This window comes from Rana temporaria, chromosome 3 (genome assembly GCF_905171775.1).
Source record: "Rana temporaria chromosome 3, aRanTem1.1, whole genome shotgun sequence".
NCBI classification, from domain to species: Eukaryota; Metazoa; Chordata; class Amphibia; order Anura; family Ranidae; genus Rana; species Rana temporaria.
In genome coordinates, this window is record NC_053491.1 from 491,263,069 (window position 1) to 491,286,065 (window position 22,997).

At 44.9% G+C, this 22,997-nt stretch overlaps 1 protein-coding gene across 1 annotated transcript in view; it reads right to left on the reverse strand.

Annotated features, from left to right (window-relative positions):
- LOC120933776 overlaps positions 1–22,997 on the reverse strand; it is a 47,955-nt gene that overhangs the window by 20,050 nt on the left and 4,908 nt on the right. The window contains exon 2 of the mRNA XM_040347169.1: positions 2,856–2,917. Coding sequence (XP_040203103.1) covers positions 2,856–2,917 — 62 coding nt within the window. The remainder of the gene's footprint in view (positions 1–2,855; positions 2,918–22,997) is intronic.

The following is a 22,997-nucleotide window of genomic DNA, read 5'->3' on the forward strand; positions in this document are numbered from 1 at the left end:
CGCTGGGGGGAGTTCGCGTCGTAAACCAGCGTCGGGTATGCAAATTAGGAGTTACGGCGGATCCACGAAGGTTTTTCGCGTTCGCTACGTCGCCGCTAGTCTAGTTTCCCGTCGCAAAGTTACACTTTTTTTTTGGTGCCCTAACTTTAGTCAGCAAGTGTATTGCTGTCTAAAGTATGGCCGTCGTTCCCGCGTCGAAATTTAAAAATCAACGTCGTTTGCGTAAGCCGTCCGGGAATACGGAAGTACGCTACGCGCGTCGCCGTTCAAAAAAATGACGTCACGGCGCACAAAGCACGGCGGGAGTTAGGAAACTGAGCATGCGCAGTAGGTCCGGCGCGGGAGCGCGCCAAATTTAAATGGCACACGCCCATTTGAATTGGCCCGCCTTGCGCCGGAGGCCGCGGGCGTAGTTTTCATGGCAAGTGTTTGGTGAATCAGGCACTTGCGATGAAAAATTGCGGCGGTGATACATTACGCCGCCGCGATTCTCGGTGAATCTGGCCCAATGTTTCCACGGCTGGACCTCCACTGCACAATTTCGAATGTTTACTGCAGGGAAACGCCTGTGTTACACATCAAGGTTTGCGTCTATTCTGATGCTCTGGCACTCAAAATGATTTGTGGTCATGGGCATAGAAATAGGGGGTGCAATTGTGACCCCATTCATGCTCCAGGGGGTCTGGGCAGCAAGAGGAACAATCAGCTGTATTTTCCTGCAGCAGCTGAAAGACAGCTTCTCCTCCTCCCCCTCCCGCTGGTATTGAGCTGCTGTAGGAAAACACAGTTGATTGGATTTAGTAAATGCTGCCTCCGCCGCTCTGTTCCTCTTGTTGCCCAGGCCCCTCTGTATGCCCCCCTGGTGCCCCACGAAGTGCTGCTGGCCAGCTCCAGTTCACACATTTAAGCATTTAGGGAAACATTCTGAATGCTGAGTTTGAGCTCCCTGAAAGCATTTAACTTCATACATGCCGGGCAACAACAGAGGCAGGGGGTACAGGATTTCATGGGAATTAGAAGCATTGAAAATGTGACAACTGAGTGGGGATACAGACATCAGGTATCACTATTAACCTTGCTGATCCCCGGGGCCACACAGGGGTGACCCAGGATTACACAGCCATTCTGTATGAGTAGAGAGCAGGAGCTGAATGGCTGCACAGACTTAACTCCATACCTGCTGGGGAGGGAGATGAGCGGGTGGCTAACAATTAACCCCTCAATTGCCAGATACCTCTACCATGTACTACTTAAAGCACCCACTGATTAATTAACAAGGGACAGGAAAGGGGGTTGGCACAGTGACAGAACTACCAGGGTCACAAAGGTTGCACTTGCGACCGGGCCCTGATGTTCTGCCACAGTGGGGAGGGGCAAGATGGCAGGAAGGTGGCCCGTTGCAGAACATGTGAAAGTGTCCCACTGTGGGACCTTAATAAATGGCCCCATGATGGAAGTTAAGGGCCCTGGAATCAGTGGGAAGGGCCCGGGCCTGAAGGGAAGGGCCGCGGGATCAGGGATTTATGGTTTCTTGCACTAGGGCCCTAAAGGTTTTAGTTACACATCTGTTTGTGGCTGTTATATCTCAGATAATACACTATGAGGTAGATTCACGTAGGACTTATGCCGACGTATCTTCTAATACGCCGCGTAAGTCCACGGATGCGCCGTCGTATGTATGCGCCGTATTCTTTTAACAAGATACGCTTGAATTTTGGCTCCATCTGACCGACGTAAGTTTCCTACGCCGTCGTATCTTGGGTGCATATTTACACTGGCCGCTAGGGGCGCTTCCGTTGATTTACGCGTCGAATATGTAAATGACCTAGATATGCCGATTCACGAACGTACTTGCGCCTGTCGCAGTAAGCTACGCCGTTTACGTAAGGCGTACGTCCGGCGTAAAGTTATCCCACCTAAAGCTGGGGTAAGTCATGTTAGGGTATGGACGTCGGAACAGCCGTCGGATTTTACGTCGTTTACGTCAGTTGTACGTGAAAGGGGCTGGGCGTAGGTTACGTTCACGTCGTACGCATTGAGCCGTCGAATCTTAGGGAGTATATGCAACTTGATTCTGAGCATGCGTGCGCATGCGCCGTTCGTTCGGCCATTCATTTACATGGGGTCGCGGTTAATTTGAATACAACACGCCCACTACCTTCCAAATTTGAATAAGGCGGGCTTACGCCGGCCCATTTACGCTACGCCGCCGTAACTTAGGGAGTAAGTGCTTTGTGAATACTGCTCTTGCCTCTCAGAGTTACGTCGGCGTAGCGCATATGAGATGCGCTACGCCCGCTCAACGATACGCCGAGCTACCTGAATTTAGCTCTATATTGCCTATTTCAATATAAAACATGCCCCGTCTCTCCCTCTTAAATTGCAGCTTTTAAGCTGCAATTTAAGAGGGAGAGACGGGGCATGTTTTATATTGAAATAGGCAATATAGTGTATTATCTGAGTTACGACTCTGTTTGTGGCTGGTGTATCCAAGATAATACACTATATTGCCTATTTCAATACTAAACATGCCCGGTCTCTCCCTCTTAAATTGCAGCCTAGGTGTGCAGTTTTCACTATGAGACTATGCTGAAGAGGTTGTGTCCATTCCCTCCACTCAGGTCTCACCCAGGACCTCACCCAGTCCTCCAACGGAACCCAGAGATTTAAGGGCTCTAATTCAGTGAGCAGAGCATCCTATTGGTGGGGTCAGGGTTGGGTGGGGGGCTGGGAAGAAGCCAAGCTTTTCTCTGTGGAACCTCTAGAAATGAAGGAGAAATGAAAAAGCAGAGGAGCATTTGAAAAGCAGAGAAGATTTCCACTAGCAGTAAGTGTACACAGGTTCTACCACCTACCTTCCTGTGCAAGAAACGCAGGGACCACCAACAGCAACACCGCCACACTCAGCTCCATCGCCCTGAGAACATACAAACAAAAATGAGAAAAAAATGTATCTCTGCTTAGCATTTGTTATTAGACAAAAAATTTGCGGCCAAAGGCATCTGGCCACCGTCTTCATTGAGTGGCCACATAAGTCTCAACTAGAGATGAATGTTCAGTCCAAACGTAAGTCAGAACATGTCTTGTTCCATCGCTTCGACAGGTCTGGCTGATGACCGCTGATATATACAAAGGGGCGTGGCTTCCAGTGTGACATCATTGACCATATATGGTCATGTCTATATGGTCAATGGCTACAGTATGGTCATGTCTATATGGTCAATGGCTACAGTATGGTCATGTCTATATGGTCAATGGCTACAGCATGGTCATGTCTATATGGTCAATGGCTACAGTATGGTCATGTCTATATGGTCAATGGCTACAGCATGGTCATGTCTATATGGTCAATGGCTACAGCATGGTCATGTCTATATGGTCAATGGCTACAGTATGGTCATGTCTATATGGTCAATGGCTACTGTATGGTCATGTCTATATGGTCAATGGCTACAGTATGGTCATGTCCATATGGTCAATGGCTACAGTATGGTCATGTCTATATGGTCAATGGCTACAGTATGGTCATGTCCATATGGTCAATGGCTACAGTATGGTCATGTCTATATGGTCAATGGCTACAGTATGGTCATGTCCATATGGTCAATGGCTACAGTATGGTCATGTCTATATGGTCAATGGCTACAGTACGATCATGTTCATATGGTCAATGGCTACAGTATGGTCATGTCTATATGGTCAATGGCTACAGTATGGTCATGTCTATATGGTCAATGGCTACAGTATGGTCATGTCTTTATGGTCAATGGCTTCAATATGGTCATGTCTGTATGGTCAATGGCTACAGTATGGTCATGTCTATATGGTCAATGGCTTCAGTATGGTCATGTCTTTATGGTCAATGGCTACAGTATGGTCATGTCTATATGGCCAATGGCTACAGCATGGTCATGTCTATATGGTCAATGGCTACAGCATGGTCATGTCTATATGGTCAATGGCTACAGTATGGTCATGTCTATATGGTCAATGGCTACAGTATGGTCATGTCTATATGGTCAATGGCTACAGTATGGTCATGTCCATATGGTCATTGGCTACAGTATGGTCATGTCTATATGGTCAATGGCTACAGTATGGTCATGTCTATATGGTCAATGGCTACAGTATGGTCATGTCTATATGGTCAATGGCTACAGTATGGTCATGTCTATATGGTCAATGGCTACAGTATGGTCATGTCTATATGGTCAATGGTTACAGTATGGTCATGTATATATGGTCAATGGCTACAGTATGGTCATGTCCATATGGTCAATGGCTACAGTATGGTCATGTCTATATGGTCAATGGCTACAGTATGGTCATGTCTATATGGTCAATGGCTTCAGTATGGTCATGTCTATATGGTCAATGGCTTCAATATGGTCATGTCTGTATGGTCAATGGCTACAGTATGGTCATGTCTATATGGTCAATGGCTACAGTATGGTCATGTCTATATGGTCAATGGCTACAGTATGGTCATGTCTATATGACCAATGGCTACAGTATGGTCATGTCCATATGGTCAATGGCTACAGTATGGTCATGTCTATATGGTCAATGGCTACAGTATGGTCATGTCTATATGGTCAATGGCTACAGTATGGTCATGTCTATATGGCCAATGGCTACAGTATGGTCATGTCCATATGGTCAATGGCTACAGTATGGTCATGTCTATATGGTCAATGGCTACAGTATGGTCATGTCTATATGGTCAATGGCATCCTAGGGAGATGCAGACTCAGGCCCGGATTCAGAAAGGACTTACGACGACGTATCTCCAGATACGCCGTCGTAAGTCAAAATGTGCGCCGTCGTATCTATACGCTTATTCAGGAAAGCAGATACGCCTGAATTTTGGCAAGATATGACTGACGTAAGTCTTCTACGCTGTCGTATCTTGGGTGCATATTTACACTGGCCGCTAGGGGCGCTTCCGTTGATTTACGTGTCGAATATGTAAATGAGCTAGATAAGCCGATTCACGAACGTACTTGCGCCCGTCGCAGTAAGCTACGCCGTTTACGTAAGGCGTACGTCCGGTGTAAGTTTACCCCTCATAAAGCAGGGGTAAGTCATGTTAAGGTATGGACGTCGGAAACGTCGGAACAGCCGTCGTATTTTAAGTTGTTTACGTAAGTCGTACGTGAATGGGGCTGGGCGTAGGTTACGTTCACGTCGCATGAATGGACCCGGCGTATCTTAGGGAGTAAATTCGACGTGATTCTGAGCATGCGTGCGCATGCGCCGTTCCTTCGGCCATGCATTTACATGGGGTCACGCTTCATTATAATACAACACGCTCACTGCCTTGCTACTTTGAATTACGCGGGCTAATGCCGGCCATTTTACGTTACGCCGGCGTAAATATGGGAGCAAGTGCTTTGTGAATACTCAGCTTGCCTCTCAATGTTACGTCGGCGTAGCACATATGAGATGCGCTACGCCTATCTAAAGATGCGCCGATCTCTCTGACTTCAAATGTTCTTCATTCACTCTGAATGACAGGTCTGGCTTATGATAACTTATATATACAAAGCAGCTGGGCCTCCTGGGTGATGTCATTGACCAGAAATGGACATGACCATATCTGGTCAATGACATCACGGGGCACCAGTAACATCATACGGTCATGTCCAAATGTGGTCAATGATATCACCAGGGTAACGCAACCCCTGTCCTCCTCCAGACCCATCATTCAGCACAAGGGATGTGACAAGATGTGTGTCGGCGGGCAGCATTTTTCTTTTCTTTTGACAGGTCACTGGGTATTGGACTTTATGATTGAGGTGGATCTATCTTTTAATGAAATGATTTGTTAACCACTTGCCGACCAGCGCACGGCGATATACGTCGACACAATGGGCAGATGAGCATACAGGTACGTCCCCTTTAACCCCTTCCATACCAGGCACTTACGCACCTTCCTGCCCAAGCCAATTTTCAGCGCTGTCGCAATTTGAATGACAATTGCGCGGTCGTGCTACACTGTACCCAAACAATTTTTTTATCATTTGATCACCTCTGCGTTTTTTTTGCGCAACAACTAAAAAAAGACCAATTAAAATAAAAAAGTTTTTATTTTTTTTTGTTACATTTTTTTGTAAATAAGTAAATTTTCTTCTTCAATTACGGGCATTGATATGGTTGCACTGATGGGCACTGATGATGGTCACTGATAGGCGGCACTGATGGGCACTGATAGGCGGCACTGATAATCAGCGCTGGTATGTGGCACTGATGGGCACTCATAGGCGGCACTGATGGGTACTTATGGGCGGCACTGATGGGTACTTATGGGTGGCACTGATAGGTGGCTCAGATGGGCACTGATAGGTGAGCACTGATGGGCATGGATGGTCACTGAGAGGTGGCACTGATGGACACTGAGGGGTGGCACTGATGGACACTGAGGGGTGGCACTGATGGACACTGAGGGGTGGCACTGATGGTGGCATTGCTGGGCATCACTTTTTTTAATGTTTCCTATGTTGTGCCCATGTTGCCAGTCAGTGTAAACAATCAGCGTATACCCCCCTGTCAGGAGAGCCGCCGATCAATGGCTCTTCCTGTTTACATTGTGATCAGCCGTGATTGGACACGGCTGATCACGTGGTAAAGAGCCTCCGCTGGAGGCTCTTTACCGAGATCGAAGATGCAGGGTGTCAGACTGACACCCCGCACCACCGATCGATATATATATTGGGCTGAAGCTCTCATAATTAAACAGGGCATTAGCAGGACTGGGAGTGGGAACATGGGAAACAGAGATGGGGAGATGGAGTAACAGGATACAGGATAAGGCAGGGATCAAGAAAATCAGCAAGCAGGTATAAGGCTAACACTGAAGCACTGTTGAAAAGTCAAGGGAGGGATTACAGTATATACCTTCCCAGCAGCCAGCATCAGGTGGAACCTACTTACTGGGATCTGTTGACTGCAAAAGACAGCTTCTTCTAAACTCCCCCCGATGGTGTGATAAGGCAGGGGGTCAAGAAAATCGGCAAGCAGGTATAAGTCTAACACTGAAGCACTTGAAAAGTCAAGGAAGGAATTATATACCTTCCCAGCAGCCAGCATCAGGTGGATCCTACTTACTGGGATCTGTTGGCTGCTGGGAGACACCTGCTGGTGGCCACTGGAACTGCGTCCTTCAGCTCTGGTAACCCTAGTGCCACCAGCAGGTGATCCAGGTTCTGACAGCCCCCCTTTTTTTCCAGATTCTAATAAGCCCTTTGCCCACAGCCCCCCACAATCACTGGGCCAGTGTTTTGGGAAGAAGCCCTTGGGCCAGATTCACAAAGGTTAGCGGATCTTTAGATCCGTGTAACCTATGTGTTTTAAGATCCGCCCTCGCAAGTTTGTGAGGAAAGTGTCAAATTCACAACACACTTACCTCCAAACTTGCGACGGCGGATCCTAACTCCCCCAGCGGAATTCAAATTCCGCGGCTAGGGGAGTGTCATATTTAAATCAGGCGCGCTCCCGCGCCGATTTAAATACGCATGCGTCGTCCGGGGAATTTCCCGGCGTGCATTGCTCCCACTGACGTCAATAGGACGTCAGTGGTTGCGACGTGAGCGGGACTTGCGACGCGCGTGTTCGTGAATCGGCGTACGCAAACGACGTAGGAAATTTCAAAATCGACGGGGGAACGACGGCCATACGTAACAATACTTACCCCTGCTTTTAGAAGGGGTAAGTATACGACGGGTACCGCGCTACGGAAACGACGTAAGAACACAGCGTCGGGTCGGCGTACGTTCGTGAATTTCGCGTATCTCGCTGATTTACATATTATTCAGTGTAAATCAGCGGGAACGCCCCCGGCGCCATTTTTAAATAAAAAAAAAGATCCGACAGTGTAACACAGTGTGACACTGTCGGATCTCAGCCCTATCTATGCGTAACTGATTCTATGAATCAGGCGCATAGATAGGACCAGTATAAATCAGAGATACGATGGTGTATCTGAGATACTCCATCGTATCTCTTCTGTGAATCTGGCCCCTTGTCTTCAACAATATGGAGACAAAACTTCCTTTTTACAGAGCAAAGACACCTTCTCCAAAACTCCCCCCCCCCCCAGATGGTGCAATGGAGAAAAGACCTACAATCTTGTTTCTCAGACACCCAATGGTTGAATGCCTCTCGTTATTCAGACACTATAACGCATTGCATCAACTTGCTTACAAACTATGACTAGGTGGTATTTCACCTTGTATCGGCTAGCTAAGTTCTATCCAACCCACTCTCCCCAATGTTGGAGAGATTGTGGACAAGTGGGCACAATATTCCACATACTATGGTTATGCAAGAGCCTGTCTAGCGTTTGGCAACAAACATTTCAACTAATCTGTAAACTTTCATGGATTCTTACACCACCCGACTCAGCCCTAGCGATATTAAACCTAGGCATTGAAAAATTCCCTAAGCGATACCACAACGTGGTACTTCAAGTACTTCTAGCGGCCAAATCCTTAATTGCCAAAATGTGGAGTAAAAATCTAGCACCTAATGTGTCAGAACTCAAAGCTCTAGTTAATCTTCACTATACATGTGCTTACTTTTATGGCAGGTGCTATTGTAAATTTAGGGGGGGGGGTCAGAGAGTTAATTGGTTTTGACCATGTTGATTTAGCCAAATTTTACAGGCTTCTGCTGTATGCCTATCCTTTCGTCACCCCCAGACGGCAGGGGGCAGCAGTGGAATCAGGGTAGTGTGGATACTTCTCCTCGTCAGCCAATCAGGAGGGTTGATCGCCTCGTTGTTCATTCTGGGGAGGGGTATTTAAGGGGCAGACGCCATTGGTTCGGGGTCATCGTCGCCTCACGCCTTCAACCTGGGCAGTCGTCCCACCACCCCTGTGTGTGGCCCTCCTGGCCGGGGTGTCTGCAGGTGTTGCTGGCTCCGGGACAACGTTGGTCTGGGGCGCCAATCTACCTCGTAGGCTCAGTAAGCAGACTGGGTCTACAGATGTACAAGTGGTCCTGTGCTGTCCGTCCAAAGTGGAGGGAGCCGGTTGATGGAGAACCTGTCTGGGGGACACCGAGCACGAGGCTGGTGTCGCAGGAGAGGTCTATCTGCTCATCGAATGACACTTCATATCTGAGACGCTGGACGGTGGTCGCCTGTCAGGTATTGATGCAACTGAAGCTGTTTTGAAGGAGATCCGGGGGCTGAATCCAGTTGAGAAGGATTTTGGACCGAGATTGTCTCCACCTTTAGGAGGGTCTGTGGCAGAGACTTTAACCTGAAGTTCCGGGTGACACTCTGGCTGCCAGGCTGGTGAGAGAGGCCTATCCGGGTGCACTGTACCCTCTCTGGCTAGAGTGGTGAAGAAGTTTTCTCATTGGAAGCAGGACTGTTTCCACACCAGTTAATCCTGAATCCGACATTTCTTCTATCCCTTCACCTAATTCTACTTTCATAGGGCCAGATTCAGATAGAGATACGACGACGTATCTCCTGATACGCCGTCGTATCTCTGAGTGCGCTCGGTCGTATCTATGCGCCTGATTCATAGAATCAGATACGCATAGATATCCCTAAGATCCGCCAGGTGTAACTGTGTTACACCGTCGGATCTTAGGCTGCAATTCCAGGCCGGCCGCTAGGTGGCGTTTCGTTTTTTTTTACGCGACAAATATGCAAATGAGGATTTCCGCCGATTCAGAAACGAACGACTGCCCGGCGCATTTTTTTTCCGTCGTTTGCGTTCGGCTTTTTCCGTCGGAAAGTTACCCCTGCTATGTGAAGGGGTATCCTATGTTAAGTACGGCCGTCGTTCCCGCGTCACATTTTGAAATTTTACGTCGTCTGCGTAAGTCAATTCAGAAAAGAGCTGGACATAAGTTACGCTCACGTCGAAACCAATGACGTCCTTGCCACGTCATTTGGAGCAATGCACGCTGGGTAAATTTGCGGACGGCGCATGCGCTGTTCGATCGGCGCGGGGACGCGCCTGATTTAAATAGTACACGCCCCCTAGCGGCGGAATTTGAATTCCGACGGGGGATTTACGTTACGCCGCCACAAGTTTTGAGGTAAGTGCTTTCTGAATTAACCACTTGCCTCAAAAACTTGCGGCGGCGGATCTTAAATCGGTTCTCCACCCTAAAGTGGAGTCCCGCTGATCGGAACCCTCCCCCCCTCCGGTGTCACATTTGACACCTTTCAGGGGGGAGGGGGGTGCAGATACCTGTCTAAAGACAGGTATTTGCACCCACTTCCGGCCCGGCATTCACGGGCAAAAGACGGGCATTGCGTCACATCCCGTCGCCCCCCCCACGTTGTGTGCTGGGAACACTCGGCTCCCAGCACACAGCGGGAGCCAATCGGCGGGAGCGGCGCGACTCGCGCATGCGCCGTAGGGAACCGGGCAGTGAAGCCGCAGCGCTTCACTTCCTGGTTCCCTCAGCGTGGATGGAGGGGGGAGCAGCAGAGAGACGAGCGATCGCTCATCCTCTGCTGCGATCGGCGCTGGATTCCAGGACAGGTAAGTGTCCTAATATTAAAAGTCAGCAGCTGCAGTATTTGTACCTGCTGGCTTTTAATATTATTTTCCCCATGGCACATCCGCTTTAAATCTTAAATCTAAAGATCCGCTAACCTATCTGAATCTGGCCCATAGTTTTTACCCGGCTGGGTAATAAAAGCACAGAAAAGACACTGGCCCGGATTCAGAGACGAGTTACGACGGCGTATCTCCGGATACGCCGTCGTATATCTGAGTGTGCGGGGTTGTATCTATGCGACTGATTCGTAGAATCAGTTACGCATAGATTTCCCTAAGATCCGACCGGCGTAAGTCTCTTACACCGTCGTATCTCAGGCCTAGTACACACGAGGGGATTTATCCGCGGATACGGTCCACCGGACCGTATCCGCGGATAAATCCTCTCGAGGATTTCCACGGATTTGGATCCGATGGAGTGTACTCACCATCGGATCGAAATCCGCGCTGAAATCCCCTCGCGATGACGTGTCGCGCCGTCGCCGCGATGATGACGCGGCGACGTGCGCGACGCTGTCATAAAAGGAATTCCACGCATGCGTCGAATCATTACGACGCATGCGGGGGATCCCTTCAGACTGATCGATCCGGTGAGTCTGTACAGACCACCGGATCGATCCGCGGGAGCCAATTCAAGCGGATAGATTTGTAGACATGTCTACAAATTTTTATCTGCTGGAATTGGGAAATTTCCGTGGATAAATATCCGCAGGAATGTACACACCATAGAATCTATCCGCTGAAACCGATCCGCTGAGATTTTTCAGCGGATGGACTCTATCGTGTGTACGGGGCCTCAGGCTGCATATTTACAATGGCTGCTAGGTGGCGCTTCCGTAGATTTATGCGAGGAATATGCAAATTAGGTAGATACGCCGATTCAGAAACGTACGTCCGCCCGGCGCATTTTTTTACGTCGTTTGCGTAAGGCTTTTTCCGGCGTAAAGTTACCTCTCATAAAGCAGGGGTAAATAATTGTTAGGTATGGACGTCGGAAACACACGAACAGCGTCGTATTTTACGTTGTTTATGTAAGTCGTTTCGCGAATAGGGCTGTACGTAAGTTACGTTCACGTCAAAAGCATTGACAGTTTGCGGCGTAATTTGGAGCATGCGCACTTGGAAACGTTCACGGACGGCGCATGCGACGTTCGTAAAAAACGTGAAATACGTGGGGTCACAAGTAATTTAAATAAAACACGCCCACATCATCCACATTTGAATTAGGCGGGCTTACGCCGACAGATTTACACTACGCCGCCGTAACTTAGGGCGCAAGTTCTTTCTGAATACGGAACTTGCGCCCTAAGTTACGGCGGCGTAATGTATCTGAAATACGTTACGCCCGCCGATAGATACACAATTGTATCTGAATCCGGGCCACTGACTTTATTATAGCTCTCATCCAGTACACTAGACGGCGAGAAGACAAGAGGTAACGTGCCACCCAAAACAAACCAGCCTTCGGGGGTAGTGCTACACATATGAAAGGTCACTTGCTGTTAGGACCAAGTACTACACATCCCAGCAATATACTATAAATCTCCTTGGCATTTATTTTGTTACCTTTGTTATTTTTAACCAGTTCCCGACCCCCGCATGTACATATACGTCCACAATATGGCACGTACACGCACATGGGCGTACATGTACGTCCTTGCCTATTAGCGGGTGGGGGGTCCGATCGGGACCCCCCCCCCGCTACATGCGGAGGTCGGGTCCGCTCGGGGAGCGATCCGGGATGACGGCGCGGCTATTTGTTTATAGCCGCTCCGTCGCGATCGCTCCCCGGAGCTGAAGAACGGGGAGAGTGGTATGTAAACACGGCTTCCCCGTGCTTCACTGTGGCGGCTGCATCGATCGAATGATCCCTTTTATAGGGAGACACAATGGATGACGTCATTCCTACAGCCACACCCCCCTACAGTTGTAAACACACACTAGGTGAAACATAACTCCTACAGCGCCCCCTGTGGTTAACTCCCAAACTGCAACTGTCATTTTCACAATAAACAATGCAATTTAAATGCATTTTTTGCTGTGAAAATGACAGTGGTCCCAAAAATGGTGTCAAAATTGTCCGAAGTGTCCGCCATAATGTCGCAGTCACGAAAAAAATTGCTGATCGCCGCCATTAGTAGTAAAAAAAAAAAAAAATAATAAAAATGCAATAAAACTATCCCCTATTTTGTAAACGCTATAAATTTTGTGCAAACCAATCGATAAACGCTTATTGCGATTTTTTTTACTAAAAATAGGTAGAAGAATACGTATCGGCCTAAACTGAGGAAAAAAAATGTTTTTATATATGTTTTTGGGGGATATTTATTACAGCAGATGTGATCAAATACCACCAAAAGAAAGCTCTATTTGTGGGGGGAAAAAGGACGCCAATTTTGTTTGGGAGCCACGTCGCACGACCGCGCAATTGTCTGTTAAAGCGACGCAGTCCCGAACTGTAAAAACACCTTGGGTCTTTAGGCTGCATATTGGTCCGGGGCTTAACTGGTTAAAGGATAATCTGATACTAGGGACGAGTCCGCGGTTCAAGCCGAACGTAAGTTCGAGTCGAACATCGGGTGTTCATTTGTTCCCAAACTGAACTGAACATTATGGAGGGTTCGCAGGAAATTTGAGCGCCACGGAACGCCCCATAATGCACTGCGAGATCACACTGTGTAGCACACTCCCAATCACAGAGACCGGGTTCTCTCTGAGTGTCTTGTACTGACAATCGGGAACTCGGGAGGCCCAGTTCCCGATCACCTGATCGCACCTCTGATTGGATATCACAGTGATCAGTCACTGTTCAGCCCGCCCCTGTTTTCTCCTCTTGAATGGAGAAAAAGATACTGGGGGTTATCCACAAAAGGGATACGCCGGCGTATCTACTGATACGCCGTCGTATCCCTGTTTCTATCTATGGAAGTGATCCACAGAATCAGTTTACCATAGATAGGCAGAAGATCCGACATGTGTAATTGAATTACACTGTCGGATCTTAAGGATGCAATTCTAGGCCGGTCGCTACGTGGCGAGGCCATTGCGGCCGGCCTAGAATATGCAAATGAACAGTTACGGCGATCCACGGGCCCGTCGCGCTAAATCTACGTCGTTTACGTCGAGTTACGCCGTGTAAAAATAGGGCTAAGTCCTATTTGACTAAGCCCAATTAAGTATGGCCGTCGTTCCCGCGTCGAAATTTTAAACTCTACGTCGTTTGCGTAAGACGTCCGTGAATGGCGCTGGACGCCATTTACGTTAACGTCTAAGCAAATGACGTCGGAGCGACGTCTGTTAGCGCAATGCACGTCGGGTAAGTTACCCGACGGAGCATGCGCAGTACGTCCGGCGCGGGAGCGCGCCTAATTTAAATGGGACTCGCCCCATTAGATTCGGCACACCTTGCGACGGACACATTTAAGTTACACCGCCGCAAATTTCAAGGTAAGTGCTTTGTGGATCGGGCACTTAGGTAGAAATGTTGCGGCGGTGTAACTTAAATCGGAAGATTTAAGTTACGCAGGATATTTGTGGATCTGGCCCATTATGTTAGAGGAGAAACTATAATGCCGCGTACACACGATCGGTCAAACCGATGAGAATGGTCTGATGGACCGTTTTCATCAGACCAAGCCGATCGTGTGTGGGCCCCATCGGTTATTTATCCATCGGTTAAAAAAATCCAATCTTGTTTTAAATTTAACCGATGGATACCTAAACAATAGAAAAAAAAAGGATCGTTTGTAGGCACGGTTAAAAATCCACGCATGCTCAGAATCAAGTCGACGCATGGTTGGAAGCATTGAACTTTTTTTTGTTTTTTTCAGCACGTCGTTGTGTTTTACGTCACCGCGTTCAGACACGATCGGTTTTTCAACTGATGGTGTGTAGGCACGACTGATCAGCAGACCTTTTTCATCGGATGGACCGATCGTGTGTACGCGGCATTAGAAAAAAAAAAAACTACATAAATAAATATTATATATACTATTATAATTAAAAAAAGAAATAATAAATAAAATAATAATAATAATAATAATAATAATAATCTGTTGGTTGAACTGGATGTATTTGTGTTTTTCTCAACCAGATTAACTATGTAACAATAATATTAATAAATAATAATAATAATAATAAATATACTAATATTAATGATAATAATAATAATAATAATAATAATAATAATAATAATAATAATAATAATAATAATAATAATTTGTTGGTTAAACTGGATGGATTTGTTTCTTTTTATCAACCAGATTAATAATAATAATAATAATAATAATAATAATAATAATAATAATAATAATAATAATAATAATATTAATAAAATTATTAATAATAATAATAATAATAATAATAATAATAATAATAATAATAATAATAATAATAATAATTTGTTGGTTAAACTGGATGGATTTGTTTCTTTTTATCAACCAGATTAATAATAATAATAATAATAATAATAATAATAATAATAATACATACAATTAATACATATAAAAATAATAATCTGCTGGTTGAACTGGCTGAATTTGTGTATTTTTTTCAACCAGATTAACTATGTTATAATAATAATAATAATAATAATAATAATAATAATAAAAAATAAAATAAAACATATAATAATAATAATAATAATAATAATAATAATAATAATAATTATTATTATTATTATTATTATTATTATTATTATTATTCTTTTTTTAACCACATTAACTATGATAATACTGTAAAAATAATAATAAATAAATACATATAATAATAATAATAATAATTATCTTAATAATATGTTGGTTGAACTAGATGGATTTGGGAAACAGATTAAGGGGCAGATCCACAGAGAGAGTACGCCGGCGTATCTACTGATACGCCGGCGTACTTTCAAATTTCCAGCGTCGTATCTTTGTTTTGAATCCTCAAAACAAGATACGACGGCATCTGGGTTAGATCCGACAGGCTTACATCTTCGTACGCCTTCGGATCTAAGATGCAATTCTTCGGCGTCCGCTGGGTGGCGTTCCCCTCGTTTTCCCGCGTCAAGTATGCAAATTAGCTATTTCCGACGATCCACGAACGTACGAGCGGCCGTTGTTTGCGTAAGTCGTCCGTGAATCGGGCTGGACGTCATTTAGCGCAATGCGCGGCGGGAAATTTAGGGATGGCGCATGCGCAGTTCGTTCGGCACGGGGTCGCGCTTCATTTAAATGAAACACGCCCCCCCTACTCGCCGATTTGAATTAGGCGCCGTTACGCCGCGAGAGATACACTACGCCGCCGTAACTTAATAATATGTGTGTTCAGGCGATTTGATTGATTTTCCCTTCGTCATGAAGGGGTTAGGAAGGACAATTTGATTGGTCCTTGTGTGGAGTCAACAAAAAAAATGGCGCAACAGACTCCTAATCGGATTTTTGAGCCTCGTTGTCAATATACAAAATCTTCAAGAAGTGTCTTTATAGATAACTAGAGAAACATCTGCAGGTGGAATTCGTATCTCCGGGGGGATATGTGATCTGGAGATCTGACGCTGTACTTTGATGTCTCGTATTGCTGGAACCTTTGGAACAAAACAATTAAAATGTATTCTTCAAATTAAATAAACAAAAATAATAATAAATGCAAATTTTTACTGCAAAAATGCGTGAATTATTTTACTTTTTACAGCGTACGACAAATGTATCTTTTCATGCAATGTACAATTTTTAAAAAAAATGGCGGTAAAAATGTGTTTTTGCCGCCTTTTTGTTACATTTTTTTGTACATTGTAGGAAAAGATACATTTGTTGTACAACGTAAAATAATTAATACATTCACGCATTTTTGCAGTACAAATGTGCATTTATAATTTTTTGTTTATTTATTATTATTATTATTTTTTGTTTATTATTATTACTTTTTTTCCTTGTTTTTGCCGCGATTCTGGCACATTACGCACCGGTGAATAAAGCAGGTGTAACGCAGTTGCTTTTTTTTTTTTATGCGCTTTAAAATAATTTTAAAGGATTGGTGTATTTTTGGAGGTTTTTTTTTTTTTTTTACCACACCGAACATGCACCAAAAATGCAGAAATCAGGATTTTACAAAATGCCGACGTTACAAAACAAACTGATCGGTGTGGAAAGTTTCGTAGGATTTCATGTGTCTTTTGTTTTTCTTCCGCTTTTTTTTTAAGGCAAAAGCGGAAGAAAGACAAATCTGCGAAAGCAGCATAAAGTAGACTCCATGGAGTGAAGATTGGTCACGTAGTCTATGGTCCATTCTACAAATATTGCGCCAGATTCACAGAAGAAGTACGCCGGCGTATCTACTGATACGCCGGCGTACTTTCAAATTTGCCGCGTCGTATCTTTAGTTTGAATCCTCAAACCAAGATACGATGGCTTCTGGCTTCGATCCGACAGGCGTACGGCTTCGTACGCCTTCGGATCGTAGGTGCAATACTTTGGCGCCCGCTGGGTGGAGTTTGCGTCGTTTTCCGCGTCGGGTATTAGCTTTTTCCGGCGATTCACGAAGGTACGCGCGGCCGTCGCATTCTCTTACGTCGTCGCTAGTCGGCTTTTCTCGGCGTATAGTTAAAGCTGCTATTTCGTGGCCTAAAGTTAGACTTGCCATGTTAAAGTATGGCCGTCATTCCCGCGTCAATTTTTTTTTGGCGTAAGTCGTCCGTGAATAGGAAAGGACGTAACTCACGTCTACGTTCAAAAAATGACGTCGGTGCGACGTCATTGCGCGCAAAGCACGGCGGGAAATTTCAAAACGGAGCATGCGCAGTACGTTCGGCGCGGGAACGCGCCTAATTTAAATGATCCACGCCCCATTTGAATTAGGCGGGCTTGCGCCGGAGGGATTTACGCTACGCCGCCGCAACTTTACAGGCAAGTGCTTTGTGAATCAAGCACTTGCCCGTAAAACTTGCGGCGGTGTAACGTAAATGCGATACGTTACGCCGCCGCAGATGTCTCTGAATCTGGCCCATTATGTTTTTTTCTTAAGGTGACCCCCGGCCTTTAACAAAGATCAGCTGCTGCAGAATAGAAAGATGGTGATGGAAGACGTCAGGACAAACAGATATTTCCTAGGACTACAGATATCAGGATAATAGATTTCTGTATATGGTGACCCCTCCTCCTAGGAGTACAGATATCAGGATAATAGATTTCTGTATATGGTGACCCCTCCTCCTAGGAGTACAGATATCAGGATAATAGATTTCTGTATATGGTGACTCCTCCTCCTAGGAGTACAGATATCAGGATAATAGATTTCCGTATATGGTGACCCCTCCTCCTAGGAATAAGGATATCAGGATAATAGATTTCTGTATATGGTGACCCCTCCTCCTAGGAGTACAGATATCAGGATAATAGATTTCTGTATATGTGACCCCTCCTCCTAGGAGTACAGATATCAGGATAATAGATTTCTGTATATGGTGACCCCTCCTCCTAGGAGTACAGATATCAGGATAATAGATTTCTGTATATGGTGACCCCCTCCTCCTAGGAGTACAGATATCAGGATAATAGATTTCTGTATATGGTGACCCCTCCTCCTAGGAGTGCAGATATCGGGATAATAGATTTCTGTATATGGTGACCCCTCCACCTAGGAGTACAGATATAGGGATAATAGATTTCTGTATATGGTGACCCCTCCTCCTAGGAGTACAGATATCAGGATAATAGATTTCTGTATATGGTGACCCCTCCTCCTAGGAGTACAGATATCAGGATAATAGATTTCTGTATATGGTGACCCCTCCTCCTAGGAGTACAGATATCAGGATAATAGATTTCTGTATATGGTGACCCCCTCCTCCTAGGAGTACAGATATCAGGATAATAGATTTCTGTATATGGTGACTCCCCCTCCTAGGAGTACAGATATCAGGATAATAGATTTCTGTATATGGTGACCCCTCCTCCTAGGAGTTCAGATATCAGGATAATAGATTTCTGTATATGGTGACCCCTCCTCCTAGGAGTACAGATATTGGGATAATAGATTTCTGTATATGGTGACCCCTCCTCCTAGGAGTACAGATATCAAGATAATAGATTTCTGTATATGGTGACCCCTCCTCCTAGGAGTGCAGATATCAGGATAATAGATTTCTGTATATGGTGACCCCTCCTCCTAGGAGTACAGATATCAGGATAATAGATTTCTGTATATGGTGACCCCTCCTCCTAGGAGTACAGATATCAGGATAATAGATTTCTGTATATGGTGACCCATCCTCCTAGGAGTACAGATATCAGGATAATAGATTTCTGTATATGGTGACCCCTCCTCCTAGGAGTACAGATATCCGGATCATAGATTTCTGTATATGGTGACCCCTCCTCCTAGGAGTACAGATATCAGGATAATAGATTTTAATATATGGTGACCCCCTCCTCCTAGGAGTACAGATATCAGGATAATAGATTTCTGTATATGGTGACCCCCTCCTCCTAGGAGTACAGATATCAGGATAATAGATTTCTGTATATGGTGACCCCTCCTCCTAGGAGTACAGATATCAGGATAATAGATTTCTGTATATAGTGACCCCTCCTCCTAGGAGTACAGATATCAGGATAATAGATTTCTGTATATGGTGACCCCTCCTCCTAGGAGTACAGATTTCAGGATAATAGATTTCTGTATATGGTGACCCCTCCTCCTAGGAGTACAGATATCAGGATAATAGATTTCTGTATATGGTGACCCCTCCTCCTAGGAGTACAGATATCAGGATCATAGATTTCTGTATATGGTGACCCCTCCTCCTAGGAGTACAGATATCAGGATCATAGATTTCTGTATATGGTGACCCCCTCCTCCTAGGAGTACAGATATCAGGATAATAGATTTCTGTATATGGTGACCCCTCCTCCTAGGAGTACAGATATCAGGATAATAGATTTCTGTATATGGTGACCCCTCCTCCTAGGAGTACAGATATCAGGATAATAGATTTCTGTATATGGTGACCCCTCCTCCTAGGAGTACAGATATCAGGATAATAGATTTCTGTATATGGTGACCCCTCCTCCTAGGAGTACAGATATCAGGATAATAGATTTCTGTATATGGTGACCCCTCCTCCTAGGAGTACAGATATCAGGATAATAGATTTCTGTATATGGTGACCCCTCCTCCTAGGAGTACAGATATCGGGATAATAGATTTCTGCATATGGTGACCCCCTCCTCCTAGAAGTACAGATATCAGGATAATAGAGTCCTGTATATGGTGACCCCTCCTCCTAGGAGTACAGATATCGGGATAATAGATTTCTGTATATAGTGACCCCTCCTCCTAGGAGTACAGATATCGGGATCATAGATTTCTGTATATAGTGACCCCTCCTCCTAGGAGTACAGATATCAGGATAATAGATTTCTGTATATGGTGACCCCACCTCCTAGGAGTACAGATATCAGGATAATAGATTTCTGTATATAGTGACCCCTCCTCCTAGGAGTACAGATATCAGGATAATAGATTTCTGTATATGGTGACCCCTCCTCCTAGGAGTACAGATATCGGGATAATAGATTTCTGTATATAGTGACCCCTCCTCCTAGGAGTACAGATATCAGGATAATAGATTTCTGTATATGGTGACCCCTCCTCCTAGGAGTACAGATATCAGGATAATAGATGTCTGTATATGGTGACCCCCTCCTCCTAGGAGTACAGATATCAGGATAATAGATTTCTGTATATGGTGACCCCTCCTCCTAGGAGTACAGATATCAGGATAATAGATTTCTGTACATGGTGACCCCTCCTCCTAGGAGTACAGATATCAGGATAATAGATTTCTGTATATGGTGACCCCTCCTCCTAGGAGTACAGATATCAGGATAATAGATTTCTGTATATGGTGACCCCTCCTCCTAGGAGTACAGATATCAGGATAATAGATTTCTGTATATGGTGACCCCCTCCTCCTAGGAGTACAGATATCGGGATAATAGATTTCTATATATGGTGACCCCTCCTCCTAGGAGTACAGATATCGGGATAATAGATTTCTGTATATGTGACCCCCTCCTCCTAGGAGTACAGATATCAGGATAATAGATTTCTGTATATGGTGACCCCTCCTCCTAGGAGTACAGATATCAGGATAATAGATTTCTGTACATGGTGACCCCTCCTCCTAGGAGTACAGATATCGGGATAATAGATTTCTGTATATGGTGACCCCTCCTCCTAGGAGTACAGATATCAGGATAATAGATTTCTGTATATGGTGACCCCTCCTCCTAGGAGTACAGATATCAGGATAATAGATTTCTGTATATGGTGACCCCCTCCTCCTAGGAGTACAGATATCGGGATAATAGATTTCTATATATGGTGACCCCTCCTCCTAGGAGTACAGATATCAGGATAATAGATTTCTGTATATGGTGACCCCTCCTCCTAGGAGTACAGTTATCGGGATAATAGATTTCTGTATATGGTGACCCCCTCCTCCTAGGAGTACAGATATCAGGATAATAGATTTCTGTATATGGTGACCCCTCCTCCTAGGAGTACAGATATCAGGATAATAGATTTCTGTATATGGTGACCCCTCCTCCTAGGAGTACAGATATCAGGATAATAGATGTCTGTATATGTGACCCCTCCTCCTAGGAGTACAGATATCAGGATAATAGATTTCTGTATATGTGACCCCCTCCTCCTAGGAGTACAGATAGCGGGACAATAGATTTCTGTATATGTGACCCCCCCTTCTCCTAGGAGTACAGATATCAGGATAATAGATTTCTGTATATGGTGACCCCTCCTCCTAGGAGTACAGATATCAGGATAATAGATTTCTGTATATGTGACCCCTCCTCCTAGGAGTACAGATATCAGGATAATAGGTTTCTGTATATGGTGACCCCTCCTCCTAGGAGTACAGATATCGGGATAATAGATTTCTGTATATGGTGACCCCTCCTCCTAGGAGTACAGATATCAGGATAATAGATTTCTGTATATGGTGACCCCTCCTCCTAGGAGTGCAGATATCAGGATAATAGTATTCTGTATATGGTGACCCCTCCTCCTAGGAGTGCAGATATCAGGATAATAGTATTCTGTATATGGTGACCCCCTCCTCCTAGGAGTACAGATATCAGGATAATAGATTTCTGTATATGGTGACCCCTCCTAGGAGTACAGATATCAGGATAATAGATTTCTGTATATGGTGACCCCTCCTCCTAGGAGTACAGATATCAGGATAATATATTTCTGTATATGGTGACCCCTCCTCCTAGGAGTACAGATATCAGGATAATAGATTTCTGTATATGGTGACCCCTCCTCCTAGGAGTACAGATATCAGGATAATAGATTTCTGTATATGGTGACTCCTCCTCCTAGGAGTAGACATATCAGGATAATAGATTTCTGTATATGGTGACCCCTCCTCCTAGGAGTACAGATATCAGGATAATAGATTTCTGTATATGGTGACCCCTCCTCCTAGGAGTACAGATATCAGGATAATAGATTTCTGTATATGGTGACCCCTCCTCCTAGGAGTACAGATATCAGGATAATAGATTTCTGTATATGGTGACCCCTCCTCCTAGGAGTACAGATATCGTGATAATAGATTTCTATATATGGTGACCCCTCCTCCTAGGAGTACAGATATCAGGATAATAGATTTCTGTATATAGTGACCCCTCCTCCTAGGAGTACAGATATCAGGATAATAGATTTCTGTATATGTGACCCCTCCTCCTAGGAGTACAGATATCAGGATAATAGATTTCTGTATATGGTGACCCCTCCTCCTAGGAGTACAGATATCAGGATAATAGATTTCTGTATATGGTGACCCCTCCTCCTAGGAGTACAGATATCAGGATAATAGATTTCTGTATATGGTGACCCCTCCTCCTAGGAGTACAGATATCAGGATAATAGATTTCTGTATATGGTGACCCCTCCTCCTAGGAGTACAGATATCAGGATAATAGATTTCTGTATATGGTGACCCCTCCTCCTAGGAGTACAGATATCAGGATAATAGATTTCTGTATATAGTGACCCCTCCTCCTAGGAGTACAGATATCGGGATAATAAATTTCTGTATATGGTGACCCCTCCTCCTAGGAGTACAGATATCAGGATAATAGATTTCTGTATATGGTGACCCCTCCTCCTAGGAGTACAGATATCAGGATAATAGATTTCTGTATATGGTGACCCCTCCTCCTAGGAGTACAGATATCGGGATAATAGATTTCTGTATATGGTGACCCCTCCTCCTAGGAGTACAGATATCGGGATAATAGATTTCTGTATATGGTGACCCCTCCTCCTAGGAGTACAGATATCAGGATAATAGATTTCTGTATATGGTGACTCCTCCTCCTAGGAGTACAGATATCAGGATAATAGATTTCTGTATATGGTGACCCCTCCTCCTAGGAGTACAGATATCAGGATAATAGATTT